The sequence below is a fragment of the Monodon monoceros genome, unplaced genomic scaffold, assembly GCF_005190385.1.
Source record: "Monodon monoceros isolate NGI ecotype Baffin Bay Population unplaced genomic scaffold, NGI_Narwhal_1 Super_Scaffold_6, whole genome shotgun sequence".
Taxonomy (NCBI): domain Eukaryota; kingdom Metazoa; phylum Chordata; class Mammalia; order Artiodactyla; family Monodontidae; genus Monodon; species Monodon monoceros.
Genome location: NW_021703783.1, coordinates 1,733,268 through 1,747,731, shown reverse-complemented (window position 1 = coordinate 1,747,731; position 14,464 = coordinate 1,733,268). Strand labels below are relative to the sequence as shown.

General features: G+C 47.1%; 1 protein-coding gene across 6 annotated transcripts in view; it reads left to right on the top strand.

Moving 5' to 3' along the window:
• Nucleotides 1–14,464, top strand: part of ERC1 (ELKS/RAB6-interacting/CAST family member 1) — a 387,619-nt gene that overhangs the window by 354,567 nt on the left and 18,588 nt on the right. For 4 of the 6 annotated variants that reach the window (XM_029204193.1, XM_029204191.1, XM_029204194.1 and 1 more), the window contains one exon: nt 1,114–1,302. In XM_029204193.1, coding sequence (XP_029060026.1) covers nt 1,114–1,302 — 189 coding nt within the window. Of the gene's footprint in view, nt 1–1,113; nt 1,303–14,464 lie in introns of those variants that run through there. The other 2 variants (XM_029204196.1, XM_029204197.1) reach the window with 1 other exon arrangement.

The window sequence follows — 14,464 nt, the reverse complement described above, 5'->3', positions numbered from 1 at the left end:
AGTGAGCTCCTTGTCCATTAGGTGGGTCAGAGGTGCCCTGCGGGTGTAAAGTGCCGGCCCGGTGACACACAGCAGGTGCAGACCCTGCCTGTGAGCCCTGGGAACGTCTGGGACCTGCCAGCATCTGGTGGGTTGGCGGCTCCCCCAGCTGCTGTGTGTCAGGCAGACGCTGTGCCAGCGTTGCAGCGTTGGAGAGCCGGCCCAGCTCTGCCTCAGCCCCTCAGGCTTGCCAGTACCGGGTGTCATCGGGCCCGAGAGCTGCCCGATGAAGTCATCTGTCCTTTGATGTGCTTTCAGAGGGAGCCGAGGTGATAGTTATTCATCCAGGGTAAAGGGGACGCAAAACAGAGTTAGCGCAGGACTGCTACTCAAGAGAAGAGACCCAGCGTCACGCTGGGCCCGGGCTCAGGCTTAGGGGTCTGGCGTTGTGTAAGGATTTATCTGTCACCCATTAAAAGGAGGATCGATGGCCTCGGCCCAGTGAACGAGGGAGCTCCAGCCAGGAGGCAGATCTAGTCATGAGTTCACTCACCACATCTCGTGGCCGAGAAAAACACGCACTTTCTCCAGAGGCAGAACCTTCCTTCCATTGCAGGAGGTGAAGGAACACACGTAGTATGTGGCTTTCAGATGAGCACGTTTCACTAGGAGTTTTGGCGTTTTTTTTTTTAACATCTGTTTTGGAGTATAATTGCTTTACAGTGGTGTGTTAGTTTCTGCTTCATAACAAAGTGAATCACTAGCAGTCTTTTGTAACCTCCTTGTAAATAGATGGGATGAGCAATTGTGAAGTAACTGGAGTCTTTCTGTATCAGGAATGCCACCTCTGCAAAAACAAGCTCACCCTGTGCTTGATCTCCAGCCCAAAGTCAGAACTGCATCTCGCGTTGATGTCCATGCCAGCGGTCCCCACGCGGCCCCCAGAACAGTGGGTGGGTGTGACCGTGTACACGTGCAGGTGTATGGACCTGCTTCTCTCTACAGTCCCGAAGACTGCGGTAGTGATCACAAGAGCTCTAGTCTTGCTCCGTTTCTTTGCCTTGGGAGGCATAAAGAGACTGGAACTTCTTGTTTCAGATTGACCTTGACTTTCCTCATTTTTTTTCACCTCAGATCATCCAGCCCCTCTTAGAACTTGACCAAAACAGAAGCAAACTAAAGTTGTACATTGGACACCTGACAGCCCTCTGCCATGACCGAGACCCCCTGATTCTTCAAGGACTCACTCCACCAGCTTCCTATAACTTGGACGATGACCAGGCAGCATGGGAGAATGAGCTGCAGAAGATGACCCAGGAACAGGTAAGCCTCTCACCTGAGCTCTGGCGACACCCTCACAAAATTCAGCTGCTCTTTAGGTTGACGCAGTAGAAGCTGCTTTGGAGAATTCGGGGTTCAGAGTCAAGATTCTTAACAGTGGTTGGTTCTTCAGTAGATATTAGGAGCTACCATTTGAAGTAAGCCCCACTTTATTCTTCCCTCAGTGTAACTTGCCAAAGAATCAGAAAGGGCTGGTTCGGAAGGGAGAGGGTTGAGGGGAATCTGTTATTTCACAGAACTGATGGCCACTCATGACTGTGACCACGGAAAGGAAGTCTGAGTTGGGGATATTTGGATGAGGATCCTTGACAAGTCAGCTGTCTCTAGGGAACTGCGGGTCACAACCTACTAAGTTTTTCAATAAAAGGACCATTAGATGAATTAGTTTAGGTTACCCTCCTCTGCTCCGCTTTCTGTTTACTGTTGCCTGTAAAATCCATTGGTTCTCTTTTTTCCATGTCGTGATTTTTTTTAGTTCAGTAGAGACAATGAGAAGGCTAAAAGGAGACAAAAACCGTGAATAAAAGAAGCAAGGAGAAAACGGGGTGAGGGCAGACATGGAAAGTAAAAGAAAGAAAAATTGAATAAACACTGAGAAATAGAAAAGAAGAAACCGAGCCGCTTTAGAGCAGTAACCCTAAGCTGCTTTTGTGCCCGGCCACGGAGTGGGGCTGACGGGTCCCAGCCCCCTGTGGCTGTGATCGTGCCGTCAGTCTGCTGGAGCTCTGCACCAGCGTGTCGAAGCTGTGCACCGTCTTCCAGCTGAATGCCTCCCGTTGGTTCACCCACAACGCGTGAGCGGAGGCTGTGTCGAACAGGGCACATCCTGTGGTGTGAGGTCGCAGGGAGCAGTGACGGCCGTGGGTCGAGAACTGCACGCTGGGGTCAGGGCGGGACTGACTCCCGGGTGTGGACATTGCCTAAAAACAGACCCATTTAACGGCCTGTCGGTCACCCACCTGATTTGTGTGATGGAAGAGGTAAGGCCGACCTCTCAAATTTAGCGTGTTGCCATGGAAATTTTAATTTCTTTCTTCTCAAAAGAGGGAGAAATTTAAAGGACAGAATTAAATCGAATTTCTAGTAGCTCCTTTTGATATTAATAACCGTGAAGTTAACATGCCACTGGAAGCCCGCTGGAAACAGAGCACACAGCCAGTTAATTTTAGGAACTCCACTTCAAAATTTTGCAGAGAGACAGGGCATCTTAAAGCACGAACAGTGATGTATCAAAGTTTAACTGGCATTAAATTATTTCTTTGTGAAACAGCTTGTCTTTGAAATGAAAAAAGGTATTTTGGCTCAGTCCTGTTTTCCAAATATGCCTGAATGGAAGTAATCAGTCTTTCTAAGGGGAAAAAATATACCTTCAGGGTGAGGCCAAGGTAGAAAATCTCAAGCTAAGAGTTTTCCAGAAAGTTTTGAGTGAAAAACCAGGAATTCAATAGAAGGCATGCCGTCCCACATGTTATCATCCAAAGAGCTTTGCTCACATGCATGACTCATGTTAATATTGTCACGTTTCCCCTTGGCTGAGAACCTGCTGCAGTTACTGAAGTTGTTGCATGAGGCGTGTGAAACTTTGTCTTCAGCAGCAGCCCTGGAAAAGCTGGGGAGCAGGTGACTGGGGTCATCTGTAAAGGGGCACAGCAACTAACCACACCTTCCATCAGCCTCTCCAGAGCAGCTCGAGTTTGGTGGAGAAACCGACCCATTTTCTGCCGCCTCTCTCCAAGTAAGATTTTAAGGGAGTGGCGCAGGCTGTCGAGAAAGATGACCTGTGATAATACAAAATGACTTGCCTATTGTGAGCAAGGTTTGACTTTACTTTTTGAAGCCCAAGAAACATTAGATAGAGATCACCGCTAAATATGCACGTTGGTTTATTTTGCGTGTGTGTTTTCTTCAGGGAGATAGAGCCTTCTGCACTTGGCATTTGTGTTACTCACCTCTGTATGTCCCGTGCGTTTCACTGCCACCATGCTCCCCTCGGTCACGCACCCCCGTGAGGACAGGACAAGAGCCTTGTCTGTCTTTTTCAGCACTGTTGTCTGTACGAAGAATAATGCCTAGCACATAGTATCTGCTCAGTAAAGGTTTGTTTAAGGAATGAGAGAAAGGGAAGGAGAAAGGCAGGCAGGATACGGTCCGTACTTCTTATCAAAGCACACAAGGCCTCCTTTCATTTGGCCTGATTCTTAAATGCACATCTCTTCTCACCCTATCCCTGAAGCATACAACAACTGACAGTCTTTTAAACTGTTACTTGACTTACAGTTTTCACATTTGTGTCCCTCTGCCTGCCCTGCCCTTTCCTGCCTTGTCTCCCTGGGGAATATCTAAATAGGAATCTGAGTTTTTAAACTCAGCTCAGACATCATTTCTTTTTTGAGTTCTTTCCTGAAACCCCAGGCCCAATGTGCCGCTCCCTCCTTAGGGCTTCTGTATGACCTGTGACACTCGTACTTACTAGTTTTCATATCTGTCTTCCCGTTAGTCTAGGCTTTCTGTCAGCTGAGGACATGAACCATATCATTTTCATCTTAAAACTCACACCACGTCAGGTACTTGGTACTTGCTTACTAACTCAGATGAGTGAGTGAATTCTAGTGAGTTCTGCGTAGTTTATTACTTTGTATTTCATAGTTACGATTCTTACTCCCTAACTAGATGAGTTTCTTCACTGCCAGAGCCATGTCTTGTATTTCTAAAGTGCCTGCCACAGTACTGTACGTGTAAAGAGTGCTTGTTAGTATATACCTTGCTGATGGTTTATTTGGTGACCCAAGACAGCTTCCTCAGTGCCATCCAGTAGCTTTGGATAATCTGACGTTGATGTCGGGAGAACCACTCAGACTCCGTCCTGAGTTATGACCCTATTATCTGCAGCTGCCTGGCCTACAGAAATATTACTTTACATCTGAAGATTTCCCGGAATTGTTTTGTTTCCTTTGCCCTCTTAGAGGCTGGCTATCTTACCAACTAAATGTGTGGGTTTGTTTATTTTTCTTACCTTACTGGCTTTTGCTTTATGTATCTTGAAGCTCTGTTGTTGAGGATTGTTATATCTTCTTGATGACTTGACTCTTTTATCATGATGTAATATCTCTTTTCAAAGCTGGTAATACTCCATGCTCTGAAGTCTGCTTTGTCTAACATTAACGTAACCATTCCAGCTTTCTTTAGAATTGTGAGTGCACGATAAACCTTTTTTCATATGTTTGCCTTTAAGCTATCGATGTCTTTATAGCTACAGTGAGTTTCTTGTTGACAACATATATTCACCAGCCTAGAGGACACAGGCCTAGGGGGCAAGGCTGTCTCTTCCTCCTTGATTTCAATAGGCCAGGCTGCCACCCAGGGCCAGAGGGCTGGAGCTGCCACCCCAGTGGGCCTGGAGGACAGCATCCAGCCAAAGAGCCTTATTCTCAAGCCTTAAAATCTGATGAGGGACTTCCCTGGTGGTCCAGTGGTAAAGAATATGCCCTCCAATGCAGGGGACGTGGGTTTGATCCCTGGTTGGGGAGCTAAGATCCCACATGCTGCAGGGCAACTAAGCCCGCACGCCGCAACTACTGAGCTCGCGCACCTCAACGAGAGAGCCCGCGTGCCGCAAACTGCAGAGCCCATGCTCTCTGGAGCCCACGCGCCACAACTAGAGAAGAGAAAACCTGTGCGCCACAAGTAGAGAGAAGCCCGCGAGCCACAGCGAGCGCTGCAGCAAAAGATCCCGCCTGCCGCAGTGAAGACCCAACACAGCCAAATAAATAAATAATATTTTTTTAAATCTAATGGAATTTGACCTGCTGGGTTTTGGACTTGTTTGGGACCCATGACCCCTTTCTCTTCTTTCCAGGGTCTCCCTTTTGGAATGGGAATGTCTAGCCTATGCCTGTCCCACCACTGTATTTTAGAGCAGATAACTTGTCTGGGTTCAGCAGGTCCACATTGAAATTTTGCCTCGGGGTGAATCATGTTTTTTAAGTCTCACCCGCACTTGATTTAGATGATATTTACGTGAGATTTGGGATTTAGAGTTGATGCTGCAGTGGGTTAAGACCCTTGGGCTGTTGGGATGGGGGTGAATGTGTTTTGTGTGTGGGAAGAACATGAGTTTGCGGGGTAGAGAAGGCAGGGTGTTATGGGCTGAATTGTGTCCCCTGCAAAGTGTATATTATTGAATCCCTGACTCCAAGAATGTGACTACATTTGGAGATAGAGCCTTTAAAGGTAATTAAGTTAAGAAGAGGCTGATAGATGGGCCTAAATCCAATCTGACTGGTGTCCTTGTAAAAAGAGGAGATTGGGACATACAGAGACACCAGGGCTGTGTGCTCACAGAGAAAAAAAGAAACGTGAGGACACAGCAAGAACACAACCATCTGTAAGATAAGGAGAGGCCTTTAAAAAATACCAGCCCTGCCAACACCTTGCTCTTGGACATCTAGCCTCCAGAACTGTGAGAAATAAATTTCTGTTGCTAAGCCACCCAGTCTGTGGTATTTTCTTATGGCATCCCATGCAAGCTAATACCTTGTTTTTGAAAGATATTCTTCTGTGGGTATAGAATTCTAGGTTGACTTCCTGTTTTTGTAATATTTTAAAGATGCTGTTCCATTTTCTTCTGGCTTCCATAGTTTCTATTGAAAAGTCTGCTGTGTTTATGTGTGCTCCACCCCCACCCTCTCATGTTTCTTTTTTCTCTGACTGCTTTCAAGATTTTTTTTTTAACTTATGTTTTCAACCATTTGAAAACAATGTGCCTATTTGTATTTTACGTTATATTTCCTGTCTTTGCTAAAATCCTTTTTGAGATCTCTGTGTCCCTTGGGCTTATGTTTTGTTGTCTTTCATTAATTTTGGAAGATTCTTGGCCCTTATCTCTTCAGATATGTCTTTCGTCCCTTTCTCTCTTCCCTTTCTATATCTACAGTTATGTATTTGTTAGACCATCTGATATTGTTCCACATCTCTTCGATGTCTGGGGGCTTTTGTTTGTTTATTTGGGGGATTTTTTTCATGTTATGTTTGGAGATTCCTGTTATCTGTTTGGATAATTTCTATCAATATGTCTTTAAGTTCATTTGCTTTTTTTGTGTCTCATTTTTTATTAAGTGGTAAATATTATATGTAAAAGAAGAGTAGAAACTGAGATTAATAACATTTGTGTCTAGAAATAAGCAATTCCTCTTCTTTTGTCAGACCATTAGCATTTGGGAACTGAGTCAAGTCAGTAATTGAGCTGGGTTTGAGTTACTTTCATTGCTCTCCACAGGCTTTAAATTTTCCAGTGGTGATTGTACATTTAATGCAAAGTCTTGAGTGCTGATTTTTCCTGGATTTCAGTAGCTCCTTCATGCCTACACCACAGGGCTCCCCCTTCACACTCTTGTCCTCTCCCAGTGCAGGCTGCTCTTACCTGTTAATGCTAAATATAGTTAAAGTCTTCTTTGTACCCAGTTGCATTTTTCTTGTTTCATCTGCAGTGGCAACCAATGTCCTAAACTGGTTTGCATTTTTACGGTCCACGTTTTTACCCTTTTAATATACATATTTGTTTACACAAACAATGTGCAGTGTTGTTCGGTGTGATATAAATTTGAAATAAATGACATCATACTGCTCAGGCTATCTCTCTGTTCATTAGTGTTTACTGAACCTGAGCCTTCTAGTCACTTGCTATTGGAAGAAAAGATGTTGCTGAAATTTTTCAGATAAATGTAAGTCTCATACCATTTTAAGTATGGCTCTGGAGCCCTAGAGAAACTTGCTTTGAAAAAGTAGATTGAGGTCGTGTCAAAGTAGAATGCTGTAGTGGTACAAGGTGGCTAGAATGAAGAAAAAGGTTTCATTAGGTTCAGTTTTAGATTTAAACATCTCCTCTGTTGATTCTAGGACAGCCCCATATTTGACCACTGTCCGTTATCTTCCAGAATCACAGCTCATAATTGAAATTCCAGGTCCACGTTTCCCACACCACACACCTTCTACAGAAGGTGTCTTCTTTTCTTTGCCAGGCCCTCTTGCCAGCTCCTGGGCAGGAAACCTTGTTAGTGTTTCCATAAATCTGGCCCTGACACTGGCCTATATATTTGGTGGGACCAAAAATTCTGGTGTGTTTGGCAGGCTGGGATCAAGGATTCGGCCCACGTGGCCAGCATTTTTGGCAGGGCCAGGGCTGAGGATTCAGCTGGCCTGGTGGCGTTTGGAAGCAAGGACCAAGATGATGGTGCAGATGGTTGGGAGACTGGCTACATACAAGGAGACTGAACAAATGAGCAAGTATATTGAAGCTCATGGGAGCAGGCTTGTTACTCCAGGAGGAGGAAGTAACAAATACAGAAGGGTGAAGGCAAGTCTGGTGGCGTTCAGCTGCTGTTGGAGCTGTCCATGTGGACTCAGGGTTTTTGACAGACAGTAGATTTAGCTTTCTCTGTGTGTACATTTGCGTGCTCATCTACATGGATACATGTGTGTATTTCCTAGTTTTATCTGCCGAAGCACCTAGAAGCGGTGATACACCAGTAACAAGGAGCTCACCTAGCTCCCAGCTCTTGGTTTATAGATGCCTTTTTTCACCAAAAGGAACCAGGGCTCCTTGGAGACATGGCTCAGCCTAGGACTGTGTGTGGCAAAGTACAACATAAATCCAGAGCGTCTTATACCAGAAAGTAATGGAGTGTTCCAGGAGTGGTGGGGGTGTGTCAGAAGGACATGGAGGGGGGACTTTCCTGGTGGCGCAGTGGTTAAGAATCCGCCTGCCAATGCAGGGGACATGGGTTCGAGCGCTGGTCCAGGAAGATCCCACATGCCACGGAGCAACTAAGCCTGTGCACCACAACTACTGAGCCCGCATGCCACAACTACTGAAACCCACGTGCCTAGAGCCCGTGCTCCACAACAAGAGAAGCCACTGCAATGAGAAGCCCCCGCACCGCAACGAAGATTAGCTCCCGCTCACCGCAATTAGAGAAAGCCCGCACACAGCAACAAAGACCCAACACAGCCAAGTAAATAAATAAATTTTTTTTAAAAAGAAGAAGACGAAGGACGTGGGGGGCTCCCGATAGCAAAATCTTCAGGAATTTGAGCAGCAAAATTAATAATAGTAACAAATTACAGCCCACTGAGTAGAACAGGAATCTATGAGTCTGTACTAGTGTAGAGAAATCAGTAAGCAAATACATGGTGGGGCAGGGGCCATGCCCTGTAGTAGAATGCCAGCTAATACATGGAGAAAGAGTGGCGGAGTTAGAGAATCACCACTTGGCAACCATCACAGTAATAGCTGACTTGAACTGCAATCGTCAATGAACGTGAAAACCGGTGGGTGAGAGTTGGTTGAGCAACAGGATATTTGCGTAGTCTAGAAGTGTCTCTTCACGCGCGCACACACAAAGTTATTTCAGTCAATTAGCACAAAATCCTTTTAGTTGATTTATGTTGGAAAAACTTGGCAGACACCATCTAAACCCAAATGACTGAAGGTAACGTCACCTGTAGTGGGATAAATGAACGTTATGTCTTAATTCTAGGTCTTAGCCAAATGGCACATATGTTGCTGAAACTTCCCCCAAGTCAGCAAGCACAGAGACATTAAACGTGAGAGGAAAAATTGTACTTTTTCAAAACTTGAGTTCATCAGAAGGCTGGGAGGAAATATTCACAATGTATATATTGAACAAAAGACTTCTATCGAGAGGATATTTTTAAAATCCGAAACAAAAAGACAAAACAACATAATTTTTAAATGGGCAGAAGACTTGAACCAGACAGTTCACAAGAGAAAATACACAAACCAAGCACACGAAAACAGTGCTCACATAAACGAAAGCCACAGTGAGATAGCAGGGCAATTCCAAGAAAATGGCTAAAATTCACCAAATGTGAATTTTACACGTTCACCAAATGTCCACGAGGGTGTGGAGCAGCTGGAGCTCTACGTGCAGTGGTGAGGATGGTCCAAGGCTTTGAAAAGCTGTTAGGCATTTTCTTGTTAAATTAGATACACACCTGTCCTGTAACCCAACAATCCCACTCCTCCTTATTTACTCAAGAAAAATGAAAACACGTCCACAAAAAGATGTGTACAAAATTGTTCAGAGCAGCTTTATTCGCGAAAGCACCAAACTGGAAACGACCCAAATGTTCATTAACAGAAGAGGTTTTCTTAAATTATCATATATAATGGCGTACTAGTCAGCAACAAAAAGGAACGGATACGAACACAAGCAACTTTATGAATGAATCTCAAAAACACTGTTAAGCAAAGGAAGCCAGATGCAATAGCATATCTGATTAGTGTCTGTTCCCTTTGTAAGGCATTTCCAGAGCAGGAAGAACTCATCTGTGGTGATGGAAACTAGAGCACTGGACGCCTGTGGGAATCGACTGAAAGGGGTCCCAGGAATCTCTCTGGGACGATGGAAATGTTCCGTGTTTCGGTTGGTGAGACGGTCATGTGGGTGTATATATTGATCAGAATTCATCAAGTTGTACACTCTGATGTACAGAGATCTGTGCATCTTGCTGTATGTCAATGATAGTTTAATTCAAAACAAAAACAGAAAAGTCACACCCCATTTCCAGTCTCCTCTCGAACTTTTTTGTTTTTGCTTTTTGTTTTTTTTTGTTTCTTTGCGGTATGCGGGCCTCTCACTGCTGTGGCCTCTCCCATTGCGGAGCACAGGCTCCGGACGCACAGGCTCAGCGGCCATGGCTCACGGGCCCAGCCGCTCCACGGCATGTGGGATCTTCCCGGACCGGGGCACAAACCCGTGTCCCCTGCATCGGCAGGCGGACTCTCAACCACTGCGCCACCAGGGAAGCCCTCGAACTTTTTGAAGCAGTTCGACTGATAGGCAGATTCTGCTGAAAAGCTGAAAGTGGAATCTCTCCCTGGAGCACACGTCCTTTTTCCACCACGAATGCCAGCCCCCTGACGGCCGACTACGCTGGAACGAGCCCTCACTGGCCAGCTCGCTCCGTGGGTCACGGCTGTGGACTCCAGCCCCTTTCCCAGCACCCAGTCCAGTTTTGACCTTCAGGGAAGTATCGTTGCACAACTTGGCTCGGACCTCGTCGTCTCCTCGGAGCCCGTCTTCCCTTTGTTTTCTCGATTTTGATCAGTGGCTGCTTGGCTTGTCCCCTCTTCAGGGCGGTGAGTCTGGGATGGTTGACGCCGGGGTGACACTGGGCCCTCACTCCGGGAGCTCGTGGGTCATCAGTCATGACGTGACACTCTTCTCTCGTGAATGCATCTGCACAGATCGTCGTAGCCCCCAGGCGGGCCACATGGACATGGGAGCTTTTGGGGGCAACTGGGAGAGAAAACAAGAGAGAGAGAAAAGAGAAGAATGGGTTCTTTATGGGCAGCAAATTCTGTCTTGGTTCCCAGCCTGCATGTTTCTGATCTGGTTTTCTTCTCTTTGCGCTGTTTGCACTGTTTCCTCTGCTCCGACGTTGAACTCTTGTCCAAAAAGACTGAGAGTGGCGGAGCACGAGAGGCTGAGCGAGGCGACCAGCGATCCAGCAGCAAGAGCTCCAGGCCCTGAGGACAGGCGGGGTCTGTGCCTGACTGGGCTTGGGGATGGAGTGTGTGTGTGTGTGTGTGTGTGTGTGTGTGTGTGTGTGTGTGTCTGTCTGTCTGTCTGACGTTTATGAGAAAACCCTGTGGGGCAGCCTCACTCTTCCTCTCCCCTCTGCTCTCACGGTCTGGCACTCTCCCCTCCTGACAGCTTCCATTAACCTTTTCATACAAAGAGCAGAGGATCTTGCCAGCTGGACGTTGAAAATCTGGCAGAGAAGAGATTGTTCTAAAAAGGAAAAAAAAAAAAAAGAGGTAGAAGCACTGGGAGACCCCACAAGAGAGGACAGGGCCTGGCCAGCTGCTGGCTTGGGCCCTGAGACCCTGAGCCTGCTGCCTGACTTCTGGTAAAATCCCCTAAAACAGGGTTGCGGGGAGGAAGAGGAAGAGAGGATTTGAATGTAGAGGAGGTGAGGACCTCTCTCACACAGTAGAAATGACACAGACACTAATCCTTCTTTGCAAATCGCTCCCGACCTGAGGGCAGCTGCATGGTGGACACGGGAAAGGATACACCTAAACAGGAGCTAACTTAAAGGCCTGGTGCTGAACGCACTGCGTCACCTTGTTTGTGGAGAGACAGTACTGCATTAAGAGACTCAACTAGACCAGAACTGTTTTGATACAAAAGATCCCTCCAGACCATCTCCTCCCTTCACTTATCTCAGAGAAGGGGATTCTGCTGTTTCTCTCTTGTCCACAGTCTCTCCCTCCCCGTCCCGATCCTCGTCGCCAGGGCCTCTGCCCCCAGCGGGCCGGGGCTAAATAAAAATGCACGTGAGGGCTTCCCCGGTGGCGCAGTGGTTGTGAGAGTCTGCCTGCCGATGCAGGGGACACGGGTTCGTGCCCCGGTCCGGGAAGATCCCACATGCCGCGGAGCGGCTGGGCCCATGAGCCATGGTCACTGAGCCTGCGCGTCCGGAGCCTGTGCTCCGCAACGGGAGAGGCCACAACGGTGAGAGGCTCACGAACCGCAAAAAAAAAAGAACGTGAAACACCTAGTCTGAATTCAGGTCTCCTGTGCCCTCAGCTTGGCAGCAAAGAGGGCAGGAAACTTTAACTTTGTTTCCATTAGCTTGATCTTGCACTGGGCCCTTTAGAGCTCTGAAATGGGAATATGGAACATTTGTTAATTATGAAGCTCTGTATTTATAGAGCTCTTAGTATCTTTTAGCTGCCCTGTGTTTTTCCTTTGTGTTGAGAGTATTCCCACGGAAGGAGGAGGTCAGCGCTTGTGATTCCCCGGAGCTGCCGCAGGAGCAGCGAGTTACCATCTTGGAGTTTTCATGAGTCTTGACAACTCCTACAGTCCAGCACATTGACTTACAGAGATAATGCAGGGAAATTTACCCCTGCGAACGTCCAGAAACTGGCCCGGGGCAGGCACTGCCACCCCGAAGCCCGTGGAGCGGAGAAGCCTTGGAGACGGCAGTTTTCCCATCTAGTCAGAGCTTTGAAATAAATTGTCCTTAGCTTTCCTCAAACCACTATTTAATTCTTTACCAAAGATTTGGTGGGACAGTCTAGAAATAGAAGTCACTTAAACGTCTAGTGGGCAGCGTCCAGCATGGTCCCAGCCACATCTCTGCCCCAGTGCATCTGCACAGTGCCAAGCTCCATTGTCACGCTGGCCGTGTGTATGTACAGCAGAATTCTTAGGGGAATCCTGTGTGAACTTCAAAACAGGAAAAGGTGTTGGGCCACAGCCCTCTCCCAGTTTACAGACAGTGTTGCTGTTCCCCACTAGACTGCCTGTGCCCCCTGACCTAAAGCGCTGCTTCCCCCAGAGAGGGGGGAAATACTGCCACAGCCTCCCTCCCGGTGTCCCCTCTTCCCAGTGACCCAGTCCCCACTTGCTGCTGTTCTGACTGTTGTCCCTATTACTCGCTGAGCCTCTAAGCGACTCTCCTGCACCTCTTGTAAGAACATCAGGGCGGCTGGATCAGTGAGGTTTTTCTCCCTGAACCCCTTCTAGTGCTAAGTGGGAAAGATGGGACCAGGCCACACTCACTTGCCACTGGGGCAAGTGAAGATGTGTTTCTGATGCAGGAGTTGGGACGCAGAAGGCGTCTTCCAATATATAAAATGTCATAAGTGATGGTTAGGTTTTGTGATGGTTAGGTGACACTGCTCACCAACAATTCTGCATTAGTTTGTAAGGCCGCCACAACAAAGTACCACAGACTGGGTAACTTAAACAACAGAAGGTAGAAGGTAGAAGTCCAAGATCAAGGTGTCAGCAGGGTTGGTTTCTCCCGAGGCCTCTCTCCTTGGCTTGCAGACAGCCGCCTTCTTCCTGTGTCCTCACATCATCCTTCTTCCGTGCAGGTACATCCCCGGTGTCTCTGTATGTGTCCAAGTTTCCTCTTTTTCACAAGGACACCAGTAAGATTGGAGTGGGACCCACCCTAACAGCCTTATCTGAACTTAATCACTTTAAATCACTTCTCCAAATACAGTCGCATTCTAAGGTTTGGGGGTGAGAGCTTCAACATGTGAGTTGGGGGAGGGCACATGACTCAGCCCATAACATTATGGCCAGTAGCCCATGGGGCCTCCTGGGGCCCTAATTACCACTTAAGTAATTGTTTCAGTGTTTCCAACAACCAACTTCCAAGCAAGCTCTGGAAAGGGCCTTCCACATAAATCACAGGGGCCCGCCTATTAAGAGGCAGGGGGTGCTGGAGAGCCTTGCTCACATCCACTAATTACAGAATCCTCCCTCGGGTGGGGGGAGGTGGGGATGTAGGGCCTGCTGGTGATGTCAGTCCAGAGCGCCCTGTGACACAACTTAGAAACTGGACCTTTCTTTAAAAGCTGTGCCACAGACACAAAGGCATAAAGTAGGAAGCAGACACTTGCTTAGTGAACGAATGAAATCAGGAACTTTCTGGAGATAAGATAGTGGCATTCTTCTGCACCGTATAAATGCTATCTTACTGCTTTGTCTACCTCTTTTTAAAGACCACTTCAGCACAAGAGAAAATGCCCCACCTAGCGTGTGCTCCTGGTGAAAGGGAGCCTGTAATTTTAACACTGAAGATAACAGACCTTGCCGTAAATTGAAGAGATACTCAAGTCACCCTAAAAATCAGGTTTTGATGGACGCGATTTTTCATGGGGTTCTTTTTAAAGATAAATAGTGGTTTTAATGTTATCAAACTAAAAAAAAAAATTTTTTTTCTAATAGAAACTCTCAGCCAAACTTAAATGCTGAGATCTTACTGCCATCTTAACAGAAAAGCAGGCTATGGTGGCAGCTTAAGGTAGGGGGTGGGGTGTTTGATGGAGCCCCTGCCTGACGGTCACTGGTTCCGTTTATTGCTTTGAATCAAGCATCTCTCCGAGGTTAGTACCTTTTTAAATGCAGGCGTTTCCAGGAAGGGTAGCACGGTGTCTCCCACGTTAGCCTGCCCAAGGCTCCTGAACGGACAATAGGAACGGTGAGTGGCTGGGAAGAGGAGAGTTGAGAAGGGAACAGCGCTGCCACGTTAAAAACCAGCTTAGTCTCCACTGTGACCCGGGCCTGGTGATAAAGCATCATCGTCCTTAGGGTTC